The sequence below is a fragment of the Talpa europaea genome (assembly GCF_964194135.1).
Source record: "Talpa europaea genome assembly, chromosome: 16".
In the NCBI taxonomy this organism is placed as follows: domain Eukaryota; kingdom Metazoa; phylum Chordata; class Mammalia; order Eulipotyphla; family Talpidae; genus Talpa; species Talpa europaea.
Window position 1 is genome coordinate 21,212,453 of NC_140084.1, and position 22,701 is coordinate 21,235,153.

At 52.9% G+C, this 22,701-nt stretch overlaps 1 protein-coding gene across 1 annotated transcript in view; it reads left to right on the plus strand.

Annotated features, from left to right (window-relative positions):
* The window catches only part of ZNF423 (zinc finger protein 423), a gene marked incomplete at both ends in the record, with an annotated part of 285,025 nt that extends 271,786 nt beyond the window's left edge, over positions 1-13,239 (plus strand). The window contains 2 exons of the mRNA XM_084256847.1: positions 11,323-11,454; positions 13,055-13,239. Coding sequence (XP_084112973.1) covers positions 11,323-11,454; positions 13,055-13,239 — 317 coding nt within the window. The remainder of the gene's footprint in view (positions 1-11,322; positions 11,455-13,054) is intronic.
* Between the last annotated feature and the right edge of the window lie 9,462 nt (positions 13,240-22,701).

Consider the following 22,701-nt stretch of genomic DNA (forward strand, 5'->3'; position numbering starts at 1 on the left):
TCGCAAACAAATGCTAATGAGCAAGAGGAATGAGTCTTTCTTCACAACATTTTGAAACATACACACCACAGTTCAGTAAGTATTTAGTGCCTGCTGTATGCTGCACAGCATTGGAGATTCAGGATTACAGTGTTGAACAGGACAGGAGAGGTACCCCGCCCTTCTTAAGTACAGCCAAGCCTGGCCACGCCTCAGCCACATTGCTTCTGAGCACTTGAAATGTGTGGGGCTTGATTTTTAATATATTTAACTTTAGTTAATTTAGATTTAAATAGCCACATGTGGCCAGTAACCACCACATTGCATGGGCAGATCTAGCAGATGCATACTTTTTAAAACTTCTTGATAGAAATCAGCCATTATTTTTATAACCATGTCATTTATTTTGCCCAGGAAGTCGTCGAGGGATGCAGTGAATGTGGTCAGAGAGGAGAAAGTGGGGGTTGTGGTTTCCAGGGGAGCACTGGGCTTCCTTGCTTTAAGTATTAATATCAGTGTTTAAGTATTAGTATTAGTGACGACACGGATAGTCCTGTGTCTACCTGGAAGAGAGACTTGAAAACCGGTGCTCCATGCATCTGCGTGTGTGCTGTTTGTGCCCATGGGTAGCGTCTGGCTTTTTGACACATTGCTATTGCTCATTTAAAAAAAAAAAATGATCTCTGTGGGGGAAGAATGATGTCAACAGCAGAGAAAACCCTTGTAGTGGATGCAGGGGTAATTCAGGTGTCCCTGGCAGGGTCGGTGACAATAAGGATTTTGCAGCCTGCCTGTCACGTTAATTGTATGTTATTAGAGGCCATTAATCTGAGGATTATTAACATGATGGATTTTTAAGCAGTTGCCTTGTTATAGAAAACTTGAGTTTGAAGATCAGGGATGTGCATCAGGAGGTGTTTGGTGTGTTAAGGAAGAGGAAGCTACTTGTTTTCACCTAGTAGATCCCTGGGGATGCAGCAAATCCTTTTCTGGGGGTCTTGGTCTTATTCAGGTGGAAAAGGGTGAGTGTGAGGAAAATGCCTTTTTCAGTAGGATGTTGTAAATCCCTTATGTCTCAAGTTCTACATATTTGAAGGCAAAGAAGTACTGAATTCTTTAGATCTCCAAGAGTTCTCCCCTTCATTCTCAGTGGAGCAGGTCATTGATTTGACCATTCTCTCATTTATCAGCCCCCTTTTTTCACTAACTGCCTGGGATGGGCACCTCCGGTCTCCTGGTGACCTGTCCAGGTTCTGGTGGGCAACTTCTCTTTTGCCAAAGACAACTCGTCACTGCATCTTGAATGTCACACATGGCTCAGACTGCTGGTCTGCATTTCTGTCTGCACACATTTGCAAGCAAAGCACCCCGGCAAGGTGGTGCACCCTCTGGATAACCACCCAGGTCCCCTAATGCCTCAGTGCTGAGTCCCTGGTGGTGTGGGAGCACACGGTAGAGTTGGAAGGGGCCTCATTCCAGCCCGGATTCTGTCATAGGGTCTGTGTGTTTGAGGTTCTTGGCGCTCTGGAGACTGCTGTGGCGTGGCTCTGAGGAAGTGCTGGCCAGGGCCTTGGGGTCCACATGAACCCCTGATTTTGACCACCATGAAAATGCCACTGAGTTTTAAGACAGGATTAAGAAGAATCACAAAGAAATGGGAAATATTGGTCACAGGAGAATCCACAGAGAGGCAGGAAGTTGTAGTGAACTGGGCTGAACACAAAAGGTTTGAAATTGGACATGACTTTTACCATGGAAAATATGGAGAGTGGTGTGGAGGTGGGAGAGGATCAAGACAGAGCAATTTGCTGTTGGAAATAACACAGGCTGAGTGCCTGGAATGCTGAGTGCTCAGGACCCTTTAAACACTTACTGGGGCTGGGGATGGGCATTGCATGGTTGATCATATGCTCTGGAAGATTCCACTGTCTGGATAATGCCCACAGAGGGCGTGAACACACCTCCATATAGGACCCTGGGTGTGCAGGGTACAGAGTAGACTCACGTCCAAAATAACAGTAGCAGAAGCAGCAGCTCTGGTTCGCCGTGACTGTGCTTGCTGGGGAGGGAGACAGCCTTCTCCCCGTTTCACAGACAAGGAGACCGAGGCACGGAGGGAAACTGCTCGGTCAGCGTTATCCTGTGATTCTCCAGTGGAGCCAGGAATCTCCTCCAAACTGGCTGGTTCTCAGCCCTGTTTTTTCCTTCACTCCCCAAGAAGCTTATCTTGATGGAACAAGGGTGAGTGGGGGCAGTCAGTTGAGCTGTCCTGTTTGCTGTGATGGGAAATCTCAAGGGCAGTTTACCCGGAATCATCCTCAAGCTTAACTGACCCCTAGCTAAGATCCATCTGACGTGGCTCTTGGGAGCAGTCGGTCAATGGAACCATCTGGAGTCTCCTGATTTGAGTTTCGGAGGAGAGAGCGAACAAAGTACTTGTAACTTAGGATAGCAGTGTCCAGGAGACAGACCTCGGGCAGATGGCCGCTCCTGCCATGGGACCCTAGGGTGAGTTCGGGGGCGGCTGAGCCAGCCAGGGCTTCCTGGAGTGTGGGGCCAGGAGGGAGGGCCTGCCTTCCCCACACCCCACACTGACACTTCTCCCAGGTGCGGAGAGCAGTGTGCATCTGCCCGGCGCCCGTGTCCAGCCTCTTGGCAGAGGAGGGTCTGGTCTGACCCTGGAATAAAGCCAGTGATGGCGCCAGGCTGAAGTGACATGGCTGCGTAGCAGACAGGAGGGGGGAATCTGAGTCAACTCCCTTGGTGGGCTCCTGCATGCTGGATGACAAGAGGGTCTAATACTTCCAGCAAGAATGGCACGGGGCAGGAGGCCAGCTTTTCTACCACCTACCCTTGTCCCTATATAGATATTCAGCTGAAATGGGGAACCCGGGCTCCCCGTCTGTCCTGCCGCCCGGCAGCCACCACTCAGCCCCACCCCATCGGATTATTTAGTGTCAGCATGGCATCAGCAATGTCGTGGAAGGGGAATGTCGGTGGGCACCTGGGTAAATAATATAAATAGTTTTCTTTCTGATATGTGACCGGATTATTTTCCACTTGATTTCAAGCCTTGGCCCCAAGTGGCCCACAGATCAAAAAAAGATAAGGGTCAGTTACAAGGTTGAGCTCATTCTCCGTTGCCATGGCAACTGACCTCAGGCAACCCTCGGAGGACTACACCCAGCTCCCCAGGTGATATTTTTACTGTCCACGCCATCAATCCCAAGCCTTTCAAAACTCAGACTGCCTAATTGTCAGGGCTCTGTTTTGAAGAGGCTCCGAGTCCCCCGTGGGGCCCCGGTTCAGGCTGCCAGAGCTCATTTATAAGGCTTCCTGAAACACGGGGGATCGTGAGATGGGTCCCCCTGGTCAGAGAGGCCTGGGAAGGTGGCCCCGAAGGGAGGAGGAAGGGCTCAGCCCATCCTCCAGGATTAATTAGGAAAATGTGAGCTTGAAATGGGGGCGACTGAGGTGGTGAGCCTCAGGCAATGGCTGAGTGGTCTTGAGGGACCAGAGGTACCAGGAGGCCCAGAGCACCTGGCTTTGGGGCACTGGGTGTGGGAGGGGACAGCCGGGGGGCTTGGGGAATGTCAACCATCCACCCCAGCATCTCTGACAGCCCCTCCAAAGATAGCCCACATCATGTCCATCCTCATCCAGAGAGGGGGACAGTATCCCCACTGTTCGTTGATGACTTCTCAGTCTCCTGCAAATGTGGACACTAAGTGACTTTAGAAAACTTTCCTCCTTTTGAGTTCCTTAACACAGTCTCGGACAAATAGTGTGATGGCTGTGAACTCACAGCTTCAAGACCGCACGAGTCCCCCTCCACTGACACTCCCAGAAGCCCCCTGACAGAGATCTGTGCCCCTCAGGCTCGAATGCACGCCCAAATCTCAGAGGTGCTTTGAAAATGCAGGTTCTCATTCTGCAGGTCTGGATGGGGCCTGAGATTTTGCATTAACCCACCAGCTCCCTGGTGCCAGGGCTGCCGGTTTGGGGCCCACACCCCGCCCGGCAGAGCTGTAGATGCTTGAGGGCACTAGGGCTGGGGTGTTGAGGATTGCGAGCTGGGCCTTGCCCCCACTTTCACGCTCCTAATTCCTGTCCAGCCTCCATGAAGGACTCCCCTTCAGACCGGTTTCTTCTTTGCCCTTTGTCGACTCCCAGCCCAAATGTCACCTCTCCCTCTCCCCTGCAACCTGCCTCCCTTCATTTCCTGGTGGTATTTGATGACAAATCAATAAACAGCCCGGTCTGCCTGCCCAGATATCATTATTTGCCCTGTTCCCTTCTGCCCAAAGGTCTTTGTTCCTAACACAGAACAAAGGACTGAGTCCCCCACTGGTTCATGTTTTTATTTCCTGTTCTGGCTGTTAGTGGTTGCTTATATATTGGGGTGGCATCCAGAGGGGTCCTCTCCCTACCCGCCCCTTGGTACTGCATTTGCCCAGACAGATGCCCAGCCCTCTGCTCCCCCCACCCTTCCTATCTCCCTGTGTCCCTGCCTGTGTCTGAGCTTGTGCCGTGAGCCCCAGGCGTCTTTATATGACCTGATACTTGGGGTGGGCTGTGGGCTCTGCCCTTGGTGCTGTGGGATTGAAATCTGGTGAATTCATTACCTGAACTGGTAACGGGGATTTCAGCTCGGCAAGGCATCTTGCCCTGGCATTCCTAACACTTGCAGAAATGCTGTTGCAGGGACGAGGCCGCAGCCTGGGGCCAGCCCACGCTGTCAGTGGTGGGGGCTGCCTCCTTCCACCACCAGGAAAGTCTCCCGCATTCCTGCCAACTGCAGCTGGTGCTGGCGGTGGTGGGGGAGGGAGGTCTCTCAGATTCAGAGGTGGAAATTCGAGGGTGGGTCTGTCTGCCCTCCTCTCCTGAATTTTTTTGATGATCAAGGAGCAGAAGGTGGCTTGCTGGTTGCCAGCCCTCAAGTCTTGTGACCTTATTTTTGTATTTTCTAAAGCCAAAGAGAGCTAATTGGGGTGAAAGGCCTGTTCCCCCAACCCCAGTTCTGCCACCCTGGTAGGGGCGCTCCTCTCTAAGTGTCCCTTCTTCCTCTGTCGATGGGGGGTGAGCCCTCATATCTGCCCTCTTGGAGCAGATCATTTGGTGTGGATCCAAATAGCAAGTTCCTGAAGGCAAGAACAGGTTTTATAAGATATCAGACCTGCGAGTTTGGGGGGACTATTAGTATATGCTAGGCATCATTTGCCAGCACCCCCACCCCATGTTCCTTCCAACCATTGCTCTCAGTGCTTTACCTAAATTATTCATTTTCTATTTACTGGGCCCCTACTATGTGTCAGGCCCCATTCTAGACAATAGTGGTATAGCAAAATAGCCCTCATGGAACCTATATTACTCTGTGTGCGTGTGTAAAAGGGACACAGAGAGAGAGATAATGAGAATGAGAGCTAGTGAGCTTGCATATCAGCTAAAAAACAATCATCTCTGTGATAAGCGATAAGCCAGGGGCTGGAAAGCCTGTCAAAGAACCAAAAGGTGGTGAGGTATACGAAAGGATTGGGGTGTGCGTCAATTTAGCGGAGGTATGTAAGCAGGCATCCTAAATGAAATGGGGGAGAAGATGGTCTCGAGGAAGACTGTTGCTTGGGGGCAAATGTCCTGTATCAGAAGAAGCTGCTCGACTGCCAACTAAATCCTTGTGGTGAGTCTTGCCATTTCTAGCAGAAGCAGCTGAAGCTCAGAGAGGTCAAGTAGCTTATCCAAGTACACACAGCAAGAGAGTGATGGAATTGAAACTCAAATCCAAGTGTTCCTGCTTCTGACTTTGGTGTTTTTAATTGCTGCTTTCTGAAGGGAGGTGGCTAATTATGACCCCTGTCCACAGAAGGGGCAGTCCCTGCTTCTCTTCTGGATGGGTAAATGTGTTCATGATGCTACTACTTCCTGGGTGGGGACCTACTTAGAGAAGGGCCAGACACGGCCCACGATTTGGCAGGAGCAGGTCATGCTCTGTGCATTCGAGTTCCAGAACAATGCCCTGTCCACTCCCCACGGCAGCCTGCTGCCCCTCCCTCCCAGGCAGCAAATTATGGCCTCCAAATGTGAGCCCGGGCCTGCCTTTGACATCAGTGAGCCCCACCTGAGCTTCACCTTCAGGATTCTGATAATCAGCTCTCTCTCCTCCTGGCTTCCCCCAAGACCTGTATGGAAATAAGTATGTGTCTGCCAGGGATCAAATGCTTTTGGAGACAAAAGTCGGTGCCGAGGACATTACAGGGAGCTATCATCTCGGCACGGTGCTCTTCCACAAAGCCCTCTGCTCCTCTTTTGGGCTGACACAGTTTCAGCCTGAAAGGTTCCAGCAGGCTGACTTGGTTTTAAGCAAAAGCACATCCTATTATTTTTTTGAGAAATGAAGTGTAAAATTAACACTTATTATTCCTGAGCAGAGGAAAAAAAAGAGGTGGGGAGGGGGAACTCTGGGATTTTCGCGCTTGCTGGGTGGTTTGTTTGGCAGTTTGGGTTTTTATTTATTTTTATTTTTAAAAAATCATAATAAATCAATGGATTCCCTGTGTCAGCCCCGACTTAGGGGGACTGGGAGGCAAGATCTGCAGCGAGCAGGCGAAATCTGCATTTCACTTTACAAATGAGCGGGGCTGCATAATTCACTTGAGTTGCTTGGGTCTCTCTTATGGATGCCTGTCATGTGCTATAAAAAAAGAAAAAAGAAAAGAAAGGAGAGGAAGTAATTGTGCGTCTTAACTCACAAAATCCTCCAGCCCCCACGCCAGGGCGGAGGGGACTGCAGGTCCCAGACAGCTTTGTCATTCTGCTCCAAGGCGTCCCCGAGCGCTGTGTGATCTTATATAATTCAGGAAAGTTATTCTCGGAGGGTGCCGCTGTCTGCGGACCCTGTGACTTGGGACAGAATGAGAGGTTGTCAGCGTCGGAGGTGGAGACGGATGGGGCAGCCGATTCTGGCAATATCCGCAGGCTGGCAGGCACCGGGTCATGGGCGCGCAGAAGGGTGTTCCTGCACTAACTAGGACAGCCCCTCCTGCTCTTGCCGCCCCCTGGCCCTCCCCTGTTTTCCTGGATGGTTTTATAGGCAGAGGCACACATAATGGACACCCCAGGGAGCGCCTCCGACCTGCTCCCGTGGGGAGAAGGCCTCATCCACCAGAAAGCAGATTTGTGAATCAGAAAGTCCGGCCTTGAGTGGGAGGGATTCCCAGGTCTGTGGGAACCCCCAGTTCTTCTTCTCGTCCCCCCCACTTTTACTTTTTGCTAGTTTTATTCTTCCTCTTCCCTCTCCCCAGGTGTGAGTCTCTGTAACACAAGAGGGAGATGGAGTGTGAGGAGGGGGCCCAGCAGCCTGCGGTTGTGGGGCGGCCTCCTGATCTCATTAGCCCAGAACCTCCATGCCGGATTGGGGCTGTGATTTGCTTAAATGGCAGCTGTTTAGGCCCAGAATCGGCTTGCAGCTCCCGGGCCGCCTGACTGTGCACATATTTATGGACATGGGCGTTGGGTGTAGCTGCGTCTGTGAATCAGGGGGGCCGGCTGATGAATTGCTCAGCACTCGGAGAACGGAAAGTGACTGTCAGACATGATTTCTCTGATTTATAAGTTGCGGGAGCCTTCTTTGTCCTCTCAGTGTTTGTATATCAGAGGGGCACATCTCCATTCACAGCCAAGTGGATACAGGCCCCCGCTCAGCAGAGAGCAATAAATCCTCCTTTGCCATCTCAGCCCGAGGAGCAGGGCCCGGCTGGGCAGGGGAAGAGGGGCCTGACCCAGGGACATCTCCATGAGGATTTCCTCAGCCTCTCTTGAGGACCCAGGTGGGGCCTGTTCTTTGGGGGCCGGAAGAGAAGTGGCCATATCTTAGTTGCCAGGACCAGAAAGACTCATAGGATATGGTTCAATGAACCAGGGTTCACTGTGACTTACCAGGGGCTGCCATGCTTGCTGGTATAGTCAGGGGAGGCTGCCTGGAGGTGGTGTGCAGATAGACTACATAAGAATAAGGAGGGCTTTGTATATCCTGTTCAGAGCACTCCCCTCATTGGCTGTGTTCCCTCAGCAAGTGGTCTAATTCTCTGATCCCATATTTTCCCTCTAGAAATGTGGTTTTCCCAGCAAGCAGTGTTAATTCTGCTATTCAATTATATTATAAACTTAAACTTAAGTTATACTATAAACTATAATAGAAACCTCTTTATTATTGTCATTTTCATGTAGCCTTTGCCTCATTAATGTCCAAGTGGTGGGTGTCCATATTTTAATAGGGAGGCCATATATAAAGTTGGTTTCATTCATTCATTCATTCATTCATTCATTCGTTCCTTGAATCTGTCCTTACTCTGTGCCTGTCACTGAGCAGCATTGTTTTGGGGGGAGTATTGGGGGTCTTTTGAGGCAGTCCCCCACACTGGAGGCCATCTCTAATTATGATGAGAGCCTCTCCATGGGGAGCGGAGGACGTGCGTGGGGCCTGTGCGGCGAGCGTGCTGAGCCCGCCCTGTGTCCCAAAACTTGTCAATGAATTCCTTTTCTGCTAGTATAAATGGAAGATCAGCTTGAATCTGTCGGGTGCATGTGGCCTAGTTGCCGGGGCTCCAGGGGCGCGACAAACACCCGGTAGATTCCAGCCAGTGGGCTATGTGGGGCAGGCCCACCAGCACGTGCACATGTGGATGTGTGCCTCTGTGGTGGGGTGCCGGAGGGGTAGGGGGTGGCTGGGCTGGTGGGGGGGGCATGCCTGCTGCCCCTGCCAGCCCCTGCCAGGGTCTAGGGACCCAGGGGCTCAACAGAAGCCTCAGCCCATCTGTGTTCACATCTTGCCACTGGCTGAGTCCTTCCCCTACCTCATTCTTGCCTTTGAGGCCAAATCGGAGCACCTGGCGCTTTTGGTGCAGCTGGTCCCCTGGGGGAGCAGGGAGTGCGTGTCCTTGGCTGTCCCAGATAACACTCTCCGATCCATGCCTGGCAGCCAGCACTTATTGAGCACTTGCTGTGTGACAAGCACTGGCCCCAGCCACCTTTCTTGTATTGACTCAATTAACTCTCACACCATCATTGGCGGAAGGCTGTCTTTAAAGGGGGAGAGGGGTAGTGACTTACTTTCAAGACAATTTTGTAAGGACAGTTTTAGGTGTACCATAAAATGTGGATGATACAGAGGTTTCCTTCATAGCTGGTGTCCCCACACATGCACACCCTCCCTAGTTATCAAAATCACTCACCAATATGGGACTTCTTTTTTTTTCTTTCCAAAAATGAACTTCAATGATACATCATAATCACCCAGAGTCCATCGTTGGCCTTGGGGTTCACTGTTGGCATTGCACACTGGACAAACGACATACCTACCTCATTATACTCATTACACACCCAGAGCATGCTCGCTGCCCTCACAACCCTCCCTCTCCACCTTTCACTACCACCCCCTGTCCCGGCAACCACTGATCTTGTCATCATCTCCATAGCTCTCCCTTTTCCAGAATAGTTGGGATAACACAGTGCATGGCCTTTTCAGATTGGCTTTGTGGCACAGTAGTTCATATCTTTTCAGTGCTGATTTAAATTTTTGTCTGGTTTGGTGATTATGAATAACCAATATTAACGTTGGTGTGGATGGAAGTTTTCAGCTCCTTTGGGTAAATACCAGCGAGTGTAATTGCTGGATCAGATGGCCGGAGTTTTGTAAGAAACCACCCTTCTGCATCCCCAGCAGCAATGGATGAGCCGTCCTGTTGCTCCGCATCCTCACCAGCATCTGCTGTTGTTTGTGTTCTGGATTTTAGCCACTACACTAAGAGTGTAGTGGTAGAGGGCCTCCCCTGGTGGCGCAGTGGTTGAGCGCTGGGCTGTGAAGCTGCCCTCAGCCTCTGCAGCACCGGTTTGATCCCCAGCCACTGGCGAGGGTCCCACATGGTGCGCAGACCTCTCCGGCTGCACCCTCTGCTCCCCTCAGCAGTGTATTTTGTCAGTCTGCCTGTTCTGTTCCCCGCTCTGGCTCTGGTGAATTCTCTCACCCTCCCGTGCTTCTGACTGTACCCAGTGCTTGTATGAATAAATAAATAAATCTTAAAAAAAAAAAAAGAGTGTAGTGGTAGGAAGGCTGTTACTGAGCGCTGTAGACAAGAGGACACTGAGGCACAGTGAGCTTGTGTAATTCACTCAAGATCATGCCATAAGTGGCAGAGCAGGGTTCCGACTCCGGGGTGATGTGCCAGAGGATCAAGCCAGCGTAATTTCCCATGACCCTTACTGACCACTGGGCTGTACTGGTCAAGGGGCCGGCCCCTTAGCTCCTCTCACAGCCCTTGGAGCATGGACTTGGGGGCCTCATTTACAGAACTGATGCCCAGGACACAGCATGGCGAAGCCAGGATTTGCACTCTGCCCTGTGATTCTGGCTGGGGGCCCCAGACGTAGGCTGTGTGCCTCCTTGACCGTGGCAGAAGTGGCATTTGGGACATACTTTCTTCTCTGGGCACTTTGGGGTCCCTGCAGCTTCTAGGTGGAGAGATAGAACATGGGCTGATCCGGAAGCAGGTCAGGGTGTCAACTATTATCCCTGATCTACTGCGTAATCTTCTGTTTCAAAACTTTAAAAAGAGTGTTTTATAGTGTTTTGGGATTTTCCCTGTGGCTGTCCATCGCAGAGTAAAGTCCCAGTGGGGGCAGGAAAGACTCTGCCCTGTGCTTCTCTCAGGCCTCTCTGACTGTACCCCAAGGCACAGTCTCAACTCCCTCTTGCCCCAGCTTCAGGCATACTCTCTCCAAGCTGACCCAGCTCAGGGGCTTTGCCCTGGACCCTGACCCTGTCCTAGAGTGCTCTCCCAAGTTCTCCCCTTGCCTCCTGTTGGTCATCTTTATTGTCTGTCTCCCCCACTGCTAAATGGGAGCAAGCACGTCATCTGTTTTGTTCCCCACATAATCCCCGGATCATATCAATGTGCCTGGCACATCCTCCATGCTGAGTAAATGTTCCATTGCATTTCTAAAATCCAAGGAGGTGGATGCCCTTGTCCATGCAGATCGCATCCTGGACCCCTCTCCGGGTCTCACGGCCTCAGGTTCAAGTGGTTGAATGTGGCCGCACAGGTTGTCCCTGAGCCAGGGCGGGGGAAACTCACAGCCAGTGACTTCAGGAGGCAGATATTTGGTGTCCTGGGGGGGTGGGGGGGTGGGGGCCATATGCCTCCAGGGCTGCACCATCTGGAGCTGGTTGGGTCTCAGCCTCTGTGGCCTCCAACCAGCCCCAGTCCTGGCCTGAGGCACCCGGGCCCCATGGGCTCCCGCGGGGAGAGAGTGGCTTGCAGGGTCCCTGACTGGTCGTGACTTTTCTTGCAGAGGAAGGCATCAACCACGAGTGTAAGCTGTGCAACCAGATGTTCGACTCCCCGGCCAAGCTCCTCTGTCACCTCATTGAGCACAGCTTTGAGGGCATGGGGGGCACCTTCAAATGCCCCGTGTGCTTCACAGGTAAGGTGCCTGGCGGTAGAGTGCATGGGAAGAGGGGTTACCCAGCTCAGCCTTTTAGTTACTGCACCTCACTCTTCCCTTTGGATTCCGTGGGAGTTGCCCTAAGGCAGCTGGATTTTGTGGGGGATCTGAGGCATCAGCAGCCCCATTGTCCCACTTGCCTCCGTACAGAGCTGACCCCCGCCCCCCATCTGTGCTCTCTGGTCTCTCCTCTTAGACAGGTTGGGTGGCCCCTTCCTCATGCTCCCCTCACCCCTGCACCTGACTGCTGCAAGTCCTTCCTCCACCCGAGCCTCGGCCCTCCATGCAGTCGGCCCCTGGTGGTCTCCATGTCCAGCTCCCTGAGCTGCATGCTCTGTCCAGCGGCAGTGGAGCCCTCCTGGGCACACCTCCTGCCTCCCCCTGCAGGCTCCATTTGTGCTACAGGCTGGAGGGGTCAAGGGCAGCTCTGCTCACCAAGGCCCCAGCCCTCGGCTCCCAGACTGGCTGCCAGCCCAGGCAAGCGGCTGTCCCGGCCCAAGGCGAGTCTCAGGGGCTCTGCTGGCCCCCCTCCTGCTGCCCAGATGGCAGCCGGTGTGCGTGGGGGAGCCTGGCCTTCCTCGGCCTCCCCCGACATCTGCTGTCTGCCACGACGGGAAGCCCACCCTGGGGAGGGCGCCTGGCAGGAGGGGGCTCTGAAGTGCTCACCTCCCAGACATGCAGCTGCTGCAGTGCTGCCTCCCATGTGTGCCGGTGCCTGCACCCCGTGGGCTCCTGCCACCGGGAAGCCAGTGCTGTGCGCCGCGCCATGGCGAGCCTGAGGAAGGGGCTCTGCTAAGGAGCAAGTCCCCCCACGCTTCACGCCCTTCAAGCTCTGCCACAGGCTTGTACCACCCGCTGCCTCCCTCCCCTCCAGTCTCAGGGGCCCCCACCCATCTGTTCCCCTCACATTCCACGGGCTGGGTCGGGGCTGGCACCAAGGGGCCCCAGCTGCCAGGCCTGCCGAACCAAGACACGGGCCCCCGTGTGGGGCTGCGGCAACCTCAGACAAGAGGAGACTAGTTGTTTACTGAGCGCCTTCTCATACCAGGCTGCTTCCTAGTCTCAGCCTCAGCTCTGCCGCCTGCTGGCAGCGGGGCCTCGCACACGCCCGTCCGCCTCCCAGAGGTTCCCTTCCTCAGCTGAGCCACCTCCCAGGCCTGCACTGGGTTCAAGGAGCCCTCATCTGGAAGGGGCCTGGCAAAGAATGACGATGACAGTGACTTCCACTGGGCCTTGTACACCAGGCCACCTTTTAAGTCTTTTGCGAGTGTTGTCCTATGTGGTTCTCCCAGCCACTCAGTGAACTACATACTTTAATGATCCCCATGTTTTGGATGAGGAAGTGAAGCCCAGAGAGGTTAAGTGACTTGTCTAATATTGCACGGCCCTTAAGAGGCAGAGCCTGGTGTCACTGGCTCAGGTGCCCCCTATGAGGTGGCAGTATTGTCTGGATGGCCCACCGTTTGGCCAGCTGTCCGTGCCTCCATGGTCCCCATTTGTGAGTGTTGTGGGCGAGGCTGCTCTGGTGGTTGGGCGGGTGTCCCCAGAGTTTGGCCCTCACAGCCATGTCTGTGTCCAGTCTTTGTCCAGGCCAATAAGTTGCAGCAGCACATCTTTGCTGTGCACGGGCAGGAGGACAAGATCTACGACTGCTCGCAGTGCCCACAGAAGTTCTTCTTCCAGACCGAGCTGCAGGTGAGTACCCTGGTCTGCTGCACACGCCCCACTATGTGGGTCCTCTATGGCATGAAGGGCTTGGGATGAAGCCATGATGGAAGGTGGAGTCTTGTAGGTGGAGTCTTGTACTCAGCTCCACCTGACCAAAAAGCAGCACGTAGCTGTGTGTGGGTCTGGAGCCAGTGGTGCCACATGGTTAGTGGATTGGGCCTGGCCTCCTGGCTGCTGTGCAGACCCAGCAATCTTAGGAGGGCTGAGCTGGAGCAGCTGAAGCAGGGCAGGGGTCTGAAGGCTTAGGTCTGTGTTGCTGTGGCAAACCCCCTTCCCTCTTGGGGCTTCCATTTCCCCACCCATATTACATGATGACAATCCACTGAACTTTGGATCTGTGGCCAGTGGCTGTGTGGCCTTTGTGGCTGGTCCTGGAGCTTTGTGCAGCTGGGGGCTGGGTCTGGGAGCCTCCAGCTATGCCCAGAAAAGCCAGAAAATATTACAGTGAATGCCTGGTTGGGCCCCAACTTGGAGAAAGAACCACCACAGCCCCGGGTCCTGAGGCTGGGGTGGCCTCAGCTGGGCACAGTGGGCTGGATCAGCATGCTCCGGCCCCCTCCAGGGCCTGCAGTAGCTGAGAAGGCCTGTGTGAAGAGAGGCTGCTCTGCCACTCCTCTTGTGGCCATGCCCCTCGGCGTCCTGTGGGGCCTTCTCAGCTGCTACTGGTTTCTGAGGCCCAGGTAAGGCCACCTTCCCACACACTGGCTTTAGAGGAAATTCTTGTAAACCTGAAGAGGTCAGATGCCCACTCAGAAATACCACACACACTCAGAAAAAGCACACGGACTTGGGCAACAGCATCACACACAAAGGAATGTTCCACACACATAATTCTACACAAACACACGCACATACACATGCACACGCACACACACACAGAAGAATGCTATTTCCATAGTGTAACTACACACATAGAAAATATCATGCACAGACACAACATACCACACCCCAAATAGTACCACTCTCACATCCACAGAAACACCCCATCTGGGTCTGTGGTTGGGGTTCAGGTTAGTGATGCTGCATCAGCAAATGCCCCAACAGGGATGCCTGTGCTGCTGGTGTTACATAGGGGCAGGTGCCATCCTGGCCTCGCAGAGGGTCCTCTCCTTTCTCATGAGTGTGGTCACTGAGACAGGGAGAAGCGTGGGGTGCTGAGTGGTACCCCAGCTTTTACAGCTTCTGCTGGGAAATGGCACCCACCTCCTGCTCTTATATTTTCTTGGCCAGAATAAGTCCCGTGCTATGCCCAGTTTCATCAGGGGCGAGGAAGTTTCCCATCCCCTGCTCCTCACCCTGTGCCTGGAGGCTGAGGGGAGCTGGCGTTTTTCTCGCCCCTAAGGCCCAGCCTGCACGGTGGGCTCCGGTGGCTGTGCCCATGTGCAGTCCCTTATGTGCTGAACCCGCTCTCTGCTGTCACCCCACTTTCAAGGACCAGGCGGAGCCATGGCCAGTAAGCAGGGCAGAGTCTAAAATTGCTCTGGGGGGCAGGGTACCCCTCTTCAGGGATTGAAGGGGCACAGTGGTGACTTGTTGTGGGTAGTTCCTTTCTTACCTGCTGCTGCCTGTCCTGTCTGCACACCTGGTGGCAGCCATCACTGAGAGGAAATGAAGACAGGACCGTGGTGGACAGGGGTCTCCGCCTGGTTAGGGCCCCCTGTGTGCAGGCTGGATGGGAAGAGCTGACCTTGAAGAGCACCCAGTGGTCTGCTGGAAAGCCTGTTCCACCCTGTCCTTCCGGCCACCTTTCCAGGTGCCCCTGGCCTTGTCTCGAGTGGCCTTAGTCGCACTGTAATGTGGGCCCATTAGGGACCCAGTGACACCTGTAAGGTGGTGACTACTCCCCTCTCACCCCTGTTGCCTGCAAACCTGAGTATGCCCCTGAGCTGGGGACTGGCAGGGGACCCTTAGCTGCTTCCACTCTCATTTAGCCAAGAGGAGTAAGTGGGCGGTCATTGGGGAAGTTCCTGATCACGCCTGTGCGCCCTGCCCCCCACTGCAGCCGTACCCACCTCCCACCTGCCTCACCTGCCTGGCCCAGCTACCAAAATAGGCCCCAGGTCCCCAGACAACGGGAGCTTTTTATAGTCCACATGACAGGCCTCTTTTAAATGCACTAGTGCGTATAAACTGTGATTTATCCTAACTTAGGACTTGCTTGACCCTCCTGGATCCTCCATTGTCCCGGGCGCCTAGAGGGGGTGACTTGCCTCTGTTGGCTGTTACCTTTTTTTCCAGAGAGTTTCCCAGCCTTGCCTTTCCAAGCTTGGTTGGCATCACTGTGCCAGAGACTGACCTCAGGACCAGGGAGCCCTGGTTTTAAGCCATTTCGCTTTGGCTGCACCCACCCAGGGCTGCAGGCTGCACCAGATGCCAGAGTGGTTGTTCGTGTGAGCTGGTGGTTTCCTGGGCCACCCCGTCAACCTTGAAGGCAGATCCTCAAATGCCGAGAACCTCACTAAATTATAGCTTTAACGAGTCACTATTTTCTACAATTAATGATTTTAATTACAGACCATTTAGATGTGGAAGTGTTGCAGCAACGCCAAGTCTATGCAAATCACGGCTTTCGTTAAGTAACTTGAATAGCAATTTTCTGGGTTTTTGAGAGGCGGGGATTTCAGCCGCTGAAGTTTTTGTCGTCATCATACAGAAGCTGGGGCTGGCAGGCAAGGGTGTTATTTCCCTGGGGTGACGTGTGGGGGCCTGGGTGGGGCAGCCCTTATGGGGCCTTGGCTCACTGGTTCTCATGGCCTTATGTCACTTGAAGTGGTGGGGGACTCGGAAGCTAATATTTGGAGGTGTGGTTGACTGTGGCCTGGGAGATCTTGAGAAAATGCAAGGTTTAGGATTGTGCTCTCTCTAGGACGAGATTTCCTGCTGTGGAGGTAAAGGTAATGGACGTGGCATCGGACCTTGGCAGGCTTGGTCTGTGTCCGAATCACGGGTCTGCCTCCACAGGGAATGTTCTCTGAGGATGCATTAACAGGAGCATAGTTGCCAGAATGAAGGATGTTCAAATCATACTTGATTCTGAGTTCACCAGCTCTGGCCAAAGACTGAGATTAATTTAAAGGATTTTGAACAAACTGGGGCAAAGTCATTACAGAGCCATTAGGGGCAAGAGACAGAACTAAGCTTTGCTCTTCACTTGTTCAAAGCATGTATGTGGGTAGCCCACTATGTGCCAGGGACTAGATCCAAGAACTGACAAGACCATATGAGTGAGACAGAGACCACTTGTGGGGCCTGAAGGATTGATAGACACTGTCCAGTAGTGGCTAATGATGTGAAGAAAATAAAATAAATTAATAGGATAGAGCCTGATTTGGTGGGGGTTGGGAGAATGGGGGTGAGTTTGGGTACTCCTTGGTAAGTGTGGTCAGGGAGGTGGCATTTGAACTGAGGGAGAGTATGTCAAAGAGAGCTGTGTGTGCAAAGGTCCCGTGGCTGCTGTAAGCTAGGTGTGCTGGTGGATAACAAAAAGCACAATGAGTCAGTGGTGTGAAGGGGGCTGGCAGTTGGAGCCCAGGGCACAGTAAGGTTTGCAGGACAGTGAGGGATTCTGGATTTCATCCCCTTTGTGAAGGGCAACCAAGCAGGGAAGAGAGACATTAACTGATTTAGACCCTGATTCAAAATTTAAGAAGTTTGACCTTTGAAAGACACTGTTAAGAGACTGAAAAGTCGCGGGCTAGAAGAAAATATTTGTAATTCACATATCTGATTAAGGATTTACATCTAGAACATATTTTTTTGAAACCTTAAACTGATTAAGAGGGGGGAAATCAACTAAAAAAGGACCCCCAAAATTCGATGCTTCCCCAAAGAAGGTGGGCACATGCATGCGAAAACTGCTGGGTAAGGCCACCGACACACTTATCACACGAAAGAAACAGAAGCCAAAGCTGCGCCGGCTCTGGAGTGGAGGAGCGGGTGGGACATCGAACTTCTCTGGTGGAAGTGCAAAATGGCATGGCCACAGGGCAAGATCATACCGGTGCCTTAGAACATGCTTAACGTATTGCCTAGCAGTGCTACTCCTAGATGTTTCCTCAAGAGGACTGGACGCGTGTTCCCACAAACCCTCTGCGGGAATGATGACAACAGCTTTATAAATAACGGCCCCAAATCAGGAACCCCCTGATTGTCCCTGATTGGAAGATGAGGTGGTACTACTACCCAGCAATAAAAAGCATCTGCTACTACTACAACACAGAGGAATTGCAAGGGCCAGGTGCAGGAAGCCAGACTCAAAAGGATCCATACAGCGTGGTTTAGAGACATGACATCCTGGAAAAAGGCAAAGCATTGGTGCAGAAGACAGAACAATAGTTGACGGGGACTGGAGGTGGGGGAAGAGTTAGGGAAGACTAAACAAGGTTCATGTGCATGCATACACACACACACACACACACACACTCACACGCACACGCATGCACACACATGCTCAGGCCGTGTGCTGGGCTTCGGGCAGCTGGCCTTACTTCCAGGAGCTTGGCGGACTGTTTATCCAGAAGCCGTGGGTTGCAGTGAGGTGGGGGTGGCTGTTTGCAGGCATTCTGAGCTCTGTCATGGACAGGGGGCCATGCCTGCTGTGGCCTCAGGACTTCCGTAGTAAGAAGAAACTTAGGGCGTGGATTTTAGTTTCTGGTTTCTGACAATCACGACGTCTCTCTGGAGTTAGAGCAAGCAAGACGGTAATAAATCGTAGGGACACAAGTTCAGATGCCAAGAGCAGGAAGCGTCCTGTGTTTTGGTGGTCCTGTCTCAGCAGCCAGGAGTCCCTTTGTCCCGGCTCTGCCTCTTCCTGTGCTGTCTCCCTGCAGCCTGATCTTCTGGGCTCCGCACAGGGGGAGGTGGCTAGCACCGCTGCGGCTCCTCTCATTTCTGCTGACCTGGATAAATGTCACACCTGGATATTTCAACAGAGGGGATTTGGTTACACCAGTAGCCAGAAGAAACACCCAGCTGGCTCAGAAGCAGTGACTGCAGGCACCAGCCAGCTCATAGGCTACAGGCTCTGGTCCCTGCAGAGGGCGGGGGTCCCATGGTTGAGCCCAGGTCAGCTGCTGCAGTGAGCTGTGGCCGGGATCAGGCCCTTCAGTACAAACCAGCAGGGAAAGGAACACATGGACTGGTAGGCATCAAAACTGTGTTCAGTGGAAGAAGTGTACGGTGGTGAGGTCCCCGTCAGTAGAGGTGTGCAAGCTGAGCACTTGTCTGAAATGCAGCAGAGGGGGAGGTGGGACCAACTTTGTGGTAGTGTGTGTGAAGCCCAGCTCTGTCATGGAACGGTATGGGCCTCAGTTTCCTTATGTGTGAAGCGGGTATGTTAATTGCTCCTGCCCACAGTGGTGGTGTAAGGCCCTTGGTACAGTGGCTGGCAGAGCTTGGGAAATTTGCTACCTAGTGTTATTATTAGCACTAATTATTACTATTAGCACTTTTGGTGGTGTTATTATTGCTATTAGCATATTATTAGCATTAGCCAGTTCAGAGTCAGATTGTTTTTTAGCATACCCTTCACTTGGCATTTGCTGTGATTTCATGATTTCTGTCCTGATTTTGAACAAGATGAGACCCAGTGCTTCCCCCGGTGGCGTCAGCTGCTGTCAAGGCCATGGACCAGGAGACCCACACCGGGGCATGGGGAGAAAGAAGATGGGTAGTCAGCACAGTGAGGCGCTGTGGAAGGGGCATGGGTGGGGGCCAGAGGCCAGTCCCCCTTCCTGCATGTCACTGGGTGCCTTTGTTCTGGGCCCTGTTTTTCTCAGCTGTGCCCTGGGCTTGGTGGCGGGAGGGGTACAGATTTGATTGGGGGTGTGAGACAGCTCTAAACCTCAGACCCCAAAAATGTCAGGGCTGTTGGCCTTGCTTTTGCAGCCTCAAGCCTCAGCAGATGAAAGCCCGGGGCTCTGTGGGCCCTTTGCCAGGGGTTCATCGACCTGAGGCGAGGGGCAGTCTCCAGCCCAGCTGTCTGTGACTCCTCTGTGCCCACAGACAGTGGCAGGGACAGCCCCTCCTCACCTTCCTGGGACCCTCCCTGCATCCCATTCTTCACCATCAGCTGGGGAAGACAGGCAGGGTTAGTGCCAATTGCCAGCCATGCAGGACTGGCCCCCAAGATGGTAGACACGCTCCCCCAAATTGCACAAGAAATAGTTATATCAGCTTTCTGTGGGACAGGCCCTGTTTGCAATATTTTTCATGAATGGTCTCCGATGACACAGTGAAGTGGGAGTTCTTATCCTCAGCCACAGATTTGGAAACTGAGACCGGGGGAGTTGAATACCCAGGGTCATTCGCAAATGGCAGAGCCACATGCAAAGCCAGATTGTCTTTGCTGCCACGGCAAACAGAAACCCTCCAAAGTTTAAGTGAATTGCCATTTATATGAGCTAATAGATTTAAATGAGGCCTGCAGTGCTGAACTATAAAAAGCCTTTGTGTCAGGGGACCCAGAAACTATTTTAGTAGTTGGGCCAAGCAGGTAGCACGAGTAGCAGTAGCAGGAGATAGAGAAGCTGCTCACGCTGGGCCGAATGGAGGAGCCTGGAGCCAGGGGCCTGCAGACCTCACTCACAGCAAGCGAGGGAGCGAGTTCAACTCAGGCCCAGCTTGGGGACAGGAAGCATCAGGTGTGGGGACTGGGGCCTCACAGGCCTCCAACTTCCTGGTGCTGCCCTCTTGCCTGCAGCCTGCAGGGATGGTGCAGAGACCCAATCTCGGTTGGTGGAATTTCTGGCGGCCCTCATCCCACCCAGGTGGGGCTGGGCTGGGGGTGGGGGAGTGGAGGGCCTGCTTCACACCCTGGAAGCTTCACTCCCTCATTGACAAAGCTGGGGGCCACAGGAAGCGCTTCCTGAGTGGGGCCCGCAGCGGCAAAGCGGCCAGCCGGACGTTGAGCGGGCGCTTTTAAAGGATTAGCTCACGCTGTTTGCTTGTGTGTGCCTAATCATGCCGCTTCCAGCTAAATGATTACAATTGATTAAAAGCAGAGCTAGGTATTCTAACAAGCAACCCGGAGCCCTTCCGATGGGGCGAGCCGGGCCCTGCCAGGCAGGAGCCTGGTACCCAGCCAGGAGGAGGGGTCTGTGGGCCAGGGGTGTGGGCTAATCTGTGTCAGGACCCTTCCTTCCCGGTCCTCGAGAACCCGTGGGGCTGACCCTCCTCTCATTCCATTTCCATTTAACAAACGCTGGCTGAGTCCCTAATGCAGGTGCCATATGGGGGCCCAGGACACAGCTGTGAACAGGTAGACGAGGTCCCTTTGCCGACAGAACTGACAGTCTATGGAAGACACCAAGGCTAGGTCAGTAAATATGTGAGTGTGTCATTTCAGATTGTAGAATTTCAAAGACAATACAACACCCATTGTGTCATGCACAAGAAGTGTGTTGTGTGTGTGGGCGGCGTGCATGTGTGTTGGTGTAAGCAAGAGGGATAATGGAGAATGACAAATCAGATTAGGTGTCAGGAAAGGCTGGTATTTCAACTGATTCCGGAAGGTTAGAGGAGTCAGTTGGGGAGAGAGGGGGACCTGAGGGACCTTTTAGGAAAGGGAACAGCCAATGCCAAGGCTCAGAGGCATGGACAGATTTGGGGTGTTCGAGAAACAGAGAAAGGGCGGTGGAATTGGAGGCGTGAGGAAATGCGCAACTGCACCTTCTTCCTGCATCCCAGCTGTCCTGTCTCGCAGACTCAGTGTGATGGGCGCACCTGCTGGTTCTTCCCTCTGCTCCGGCTTCAGCATCCAGCTCAAATGGCCCCTTCTCCAAGAAGTCCTCCCTGATTGTCCCTACTTTGGCTACTGACCTGGGTTAACCCCTTTACCATTTACAGACTGTAATGACCATGTCTACACCTGATTTCCTACTCAGGTGTGAGTTTTTGCAGAATGAAGACTCCCTACGCTCACCCATCCATCCATCTGTCTGTTCATCTATCTGTCTGTCCATCCATCCATCTGTCCATCCCCATACCTTTTTGAGCTCCTAGAAAGTAGGAAAAAGAAAGAAAAGATGACACAAACAAGGAAGGGAGAAAAAGCAGGAGGGCTGCATTCTAGGCACCAATTTTCAAATTCTCTGGTCCTTCTAAGATGGGTAACCAAGGAGCCAGCTTCCTTGTCTCTTTGTGCTGCTGCTGCCAGATCCAGCCAGATAATTATAACTAATAATAATTAAAAATTAAAAGTGCTCTAGGCACATACTTAGCATTTGACTCTTTGGCTGAGCTTTCTGTGAGTAGCGTCTTCTCCTTTCCTGTTTGAAAGACAGCACAGTCCCTGCACCCCTGCAGGAGAGCAGGACCCCCTGGGCTGGACCTGGGAGCAGAAGGGTGACACAGAGGTGACTCCAGGCAGGGAGAAGGCATTGCTTGCATTTAGTCCTCCCCAGCAAGCCCCACTCCCCATTATTTTAAGATTTGCCCCTCTGCCCTCAATTTCCTTGTCTGTAAAATGGGTTAAGACCTACCACCTCTGGCTGTTGTGATAAGCAAGAGCTCACGAGTATAAAGCATGTAGAAAATAAGCCTTCCTGTGGGTACTTATGGCACATTCAGGGTCTGATGGGTGTGTTTCCTGCCTTCCCTGCCAGGGCAGGGACCTGAGACCAGGACATTCTGCTCAGGGTGGCAACATGGCATGGCACTGCCATGCCCACGGTGTGGGAAGGACAGCCTGCTGCAAAACCAAGCATCTCGTGACCTTGAGCTGGTCACTGAGCCTCTCTGGACCTCAGGAAATGGGGTATAACAATAACCCCTTCCTTATTGGGTGTTGTGGGGGCAAAAGCAGCGATCTTTGAAAAACCTTCAACCACTGTCTTCATGGTCATCATCATGACCAGGGTCTGGATGCCTGTGGCTTTTTGATTTGCTCCTTCATCGACTCATTCATTCAGTCCATCGTGCAAGGATGTGCTTGGTGTGGCCCAGTTTTTGCTGACCACCTACTATGTGCCAGATGAATGTAGGTGCTGAGTAGTGCTGTGCATAACACCACAATCATATTTACTAAAATGATGCACATGATCTCTGCTTAGGGCAGATCCTATAGCTGACCCCCTTGGGACATGTCAGGATGTGTGGGGCGCCCCTCACTCAAGGTGTGCCCTGTCAGTGTCCATCTGTGTCTCTTGGCTTATTTACTCTCGAGTGGGATACGTCCTTTCCTGCTTACACTGAAGTGTATCATCATCTCTTACTGCTGCGCCCACTGAGGCAGTCGAGCCTCCCAAAGGGCTGTGAGTGGTGCTTTGAGCTCTGGAGAATACTCAGAGGTGGGAACTGACTCTGCTCCTTATTCTTGGAAGCCCAGGCCTCAGGCTAGAGCCACGGGCCTCAACATAATGAAATCAAGACAGCATTTCCTGAGTGCTTTCTGGGGACCTCACAGTTACCCCATGAGTGTGGCTGTGGTCTCCTTATCACAGATGGGTAAACTAAGGCTCCCTGGGATCACAGCGCTGACCTGTGATGGGGCAGCCTGAC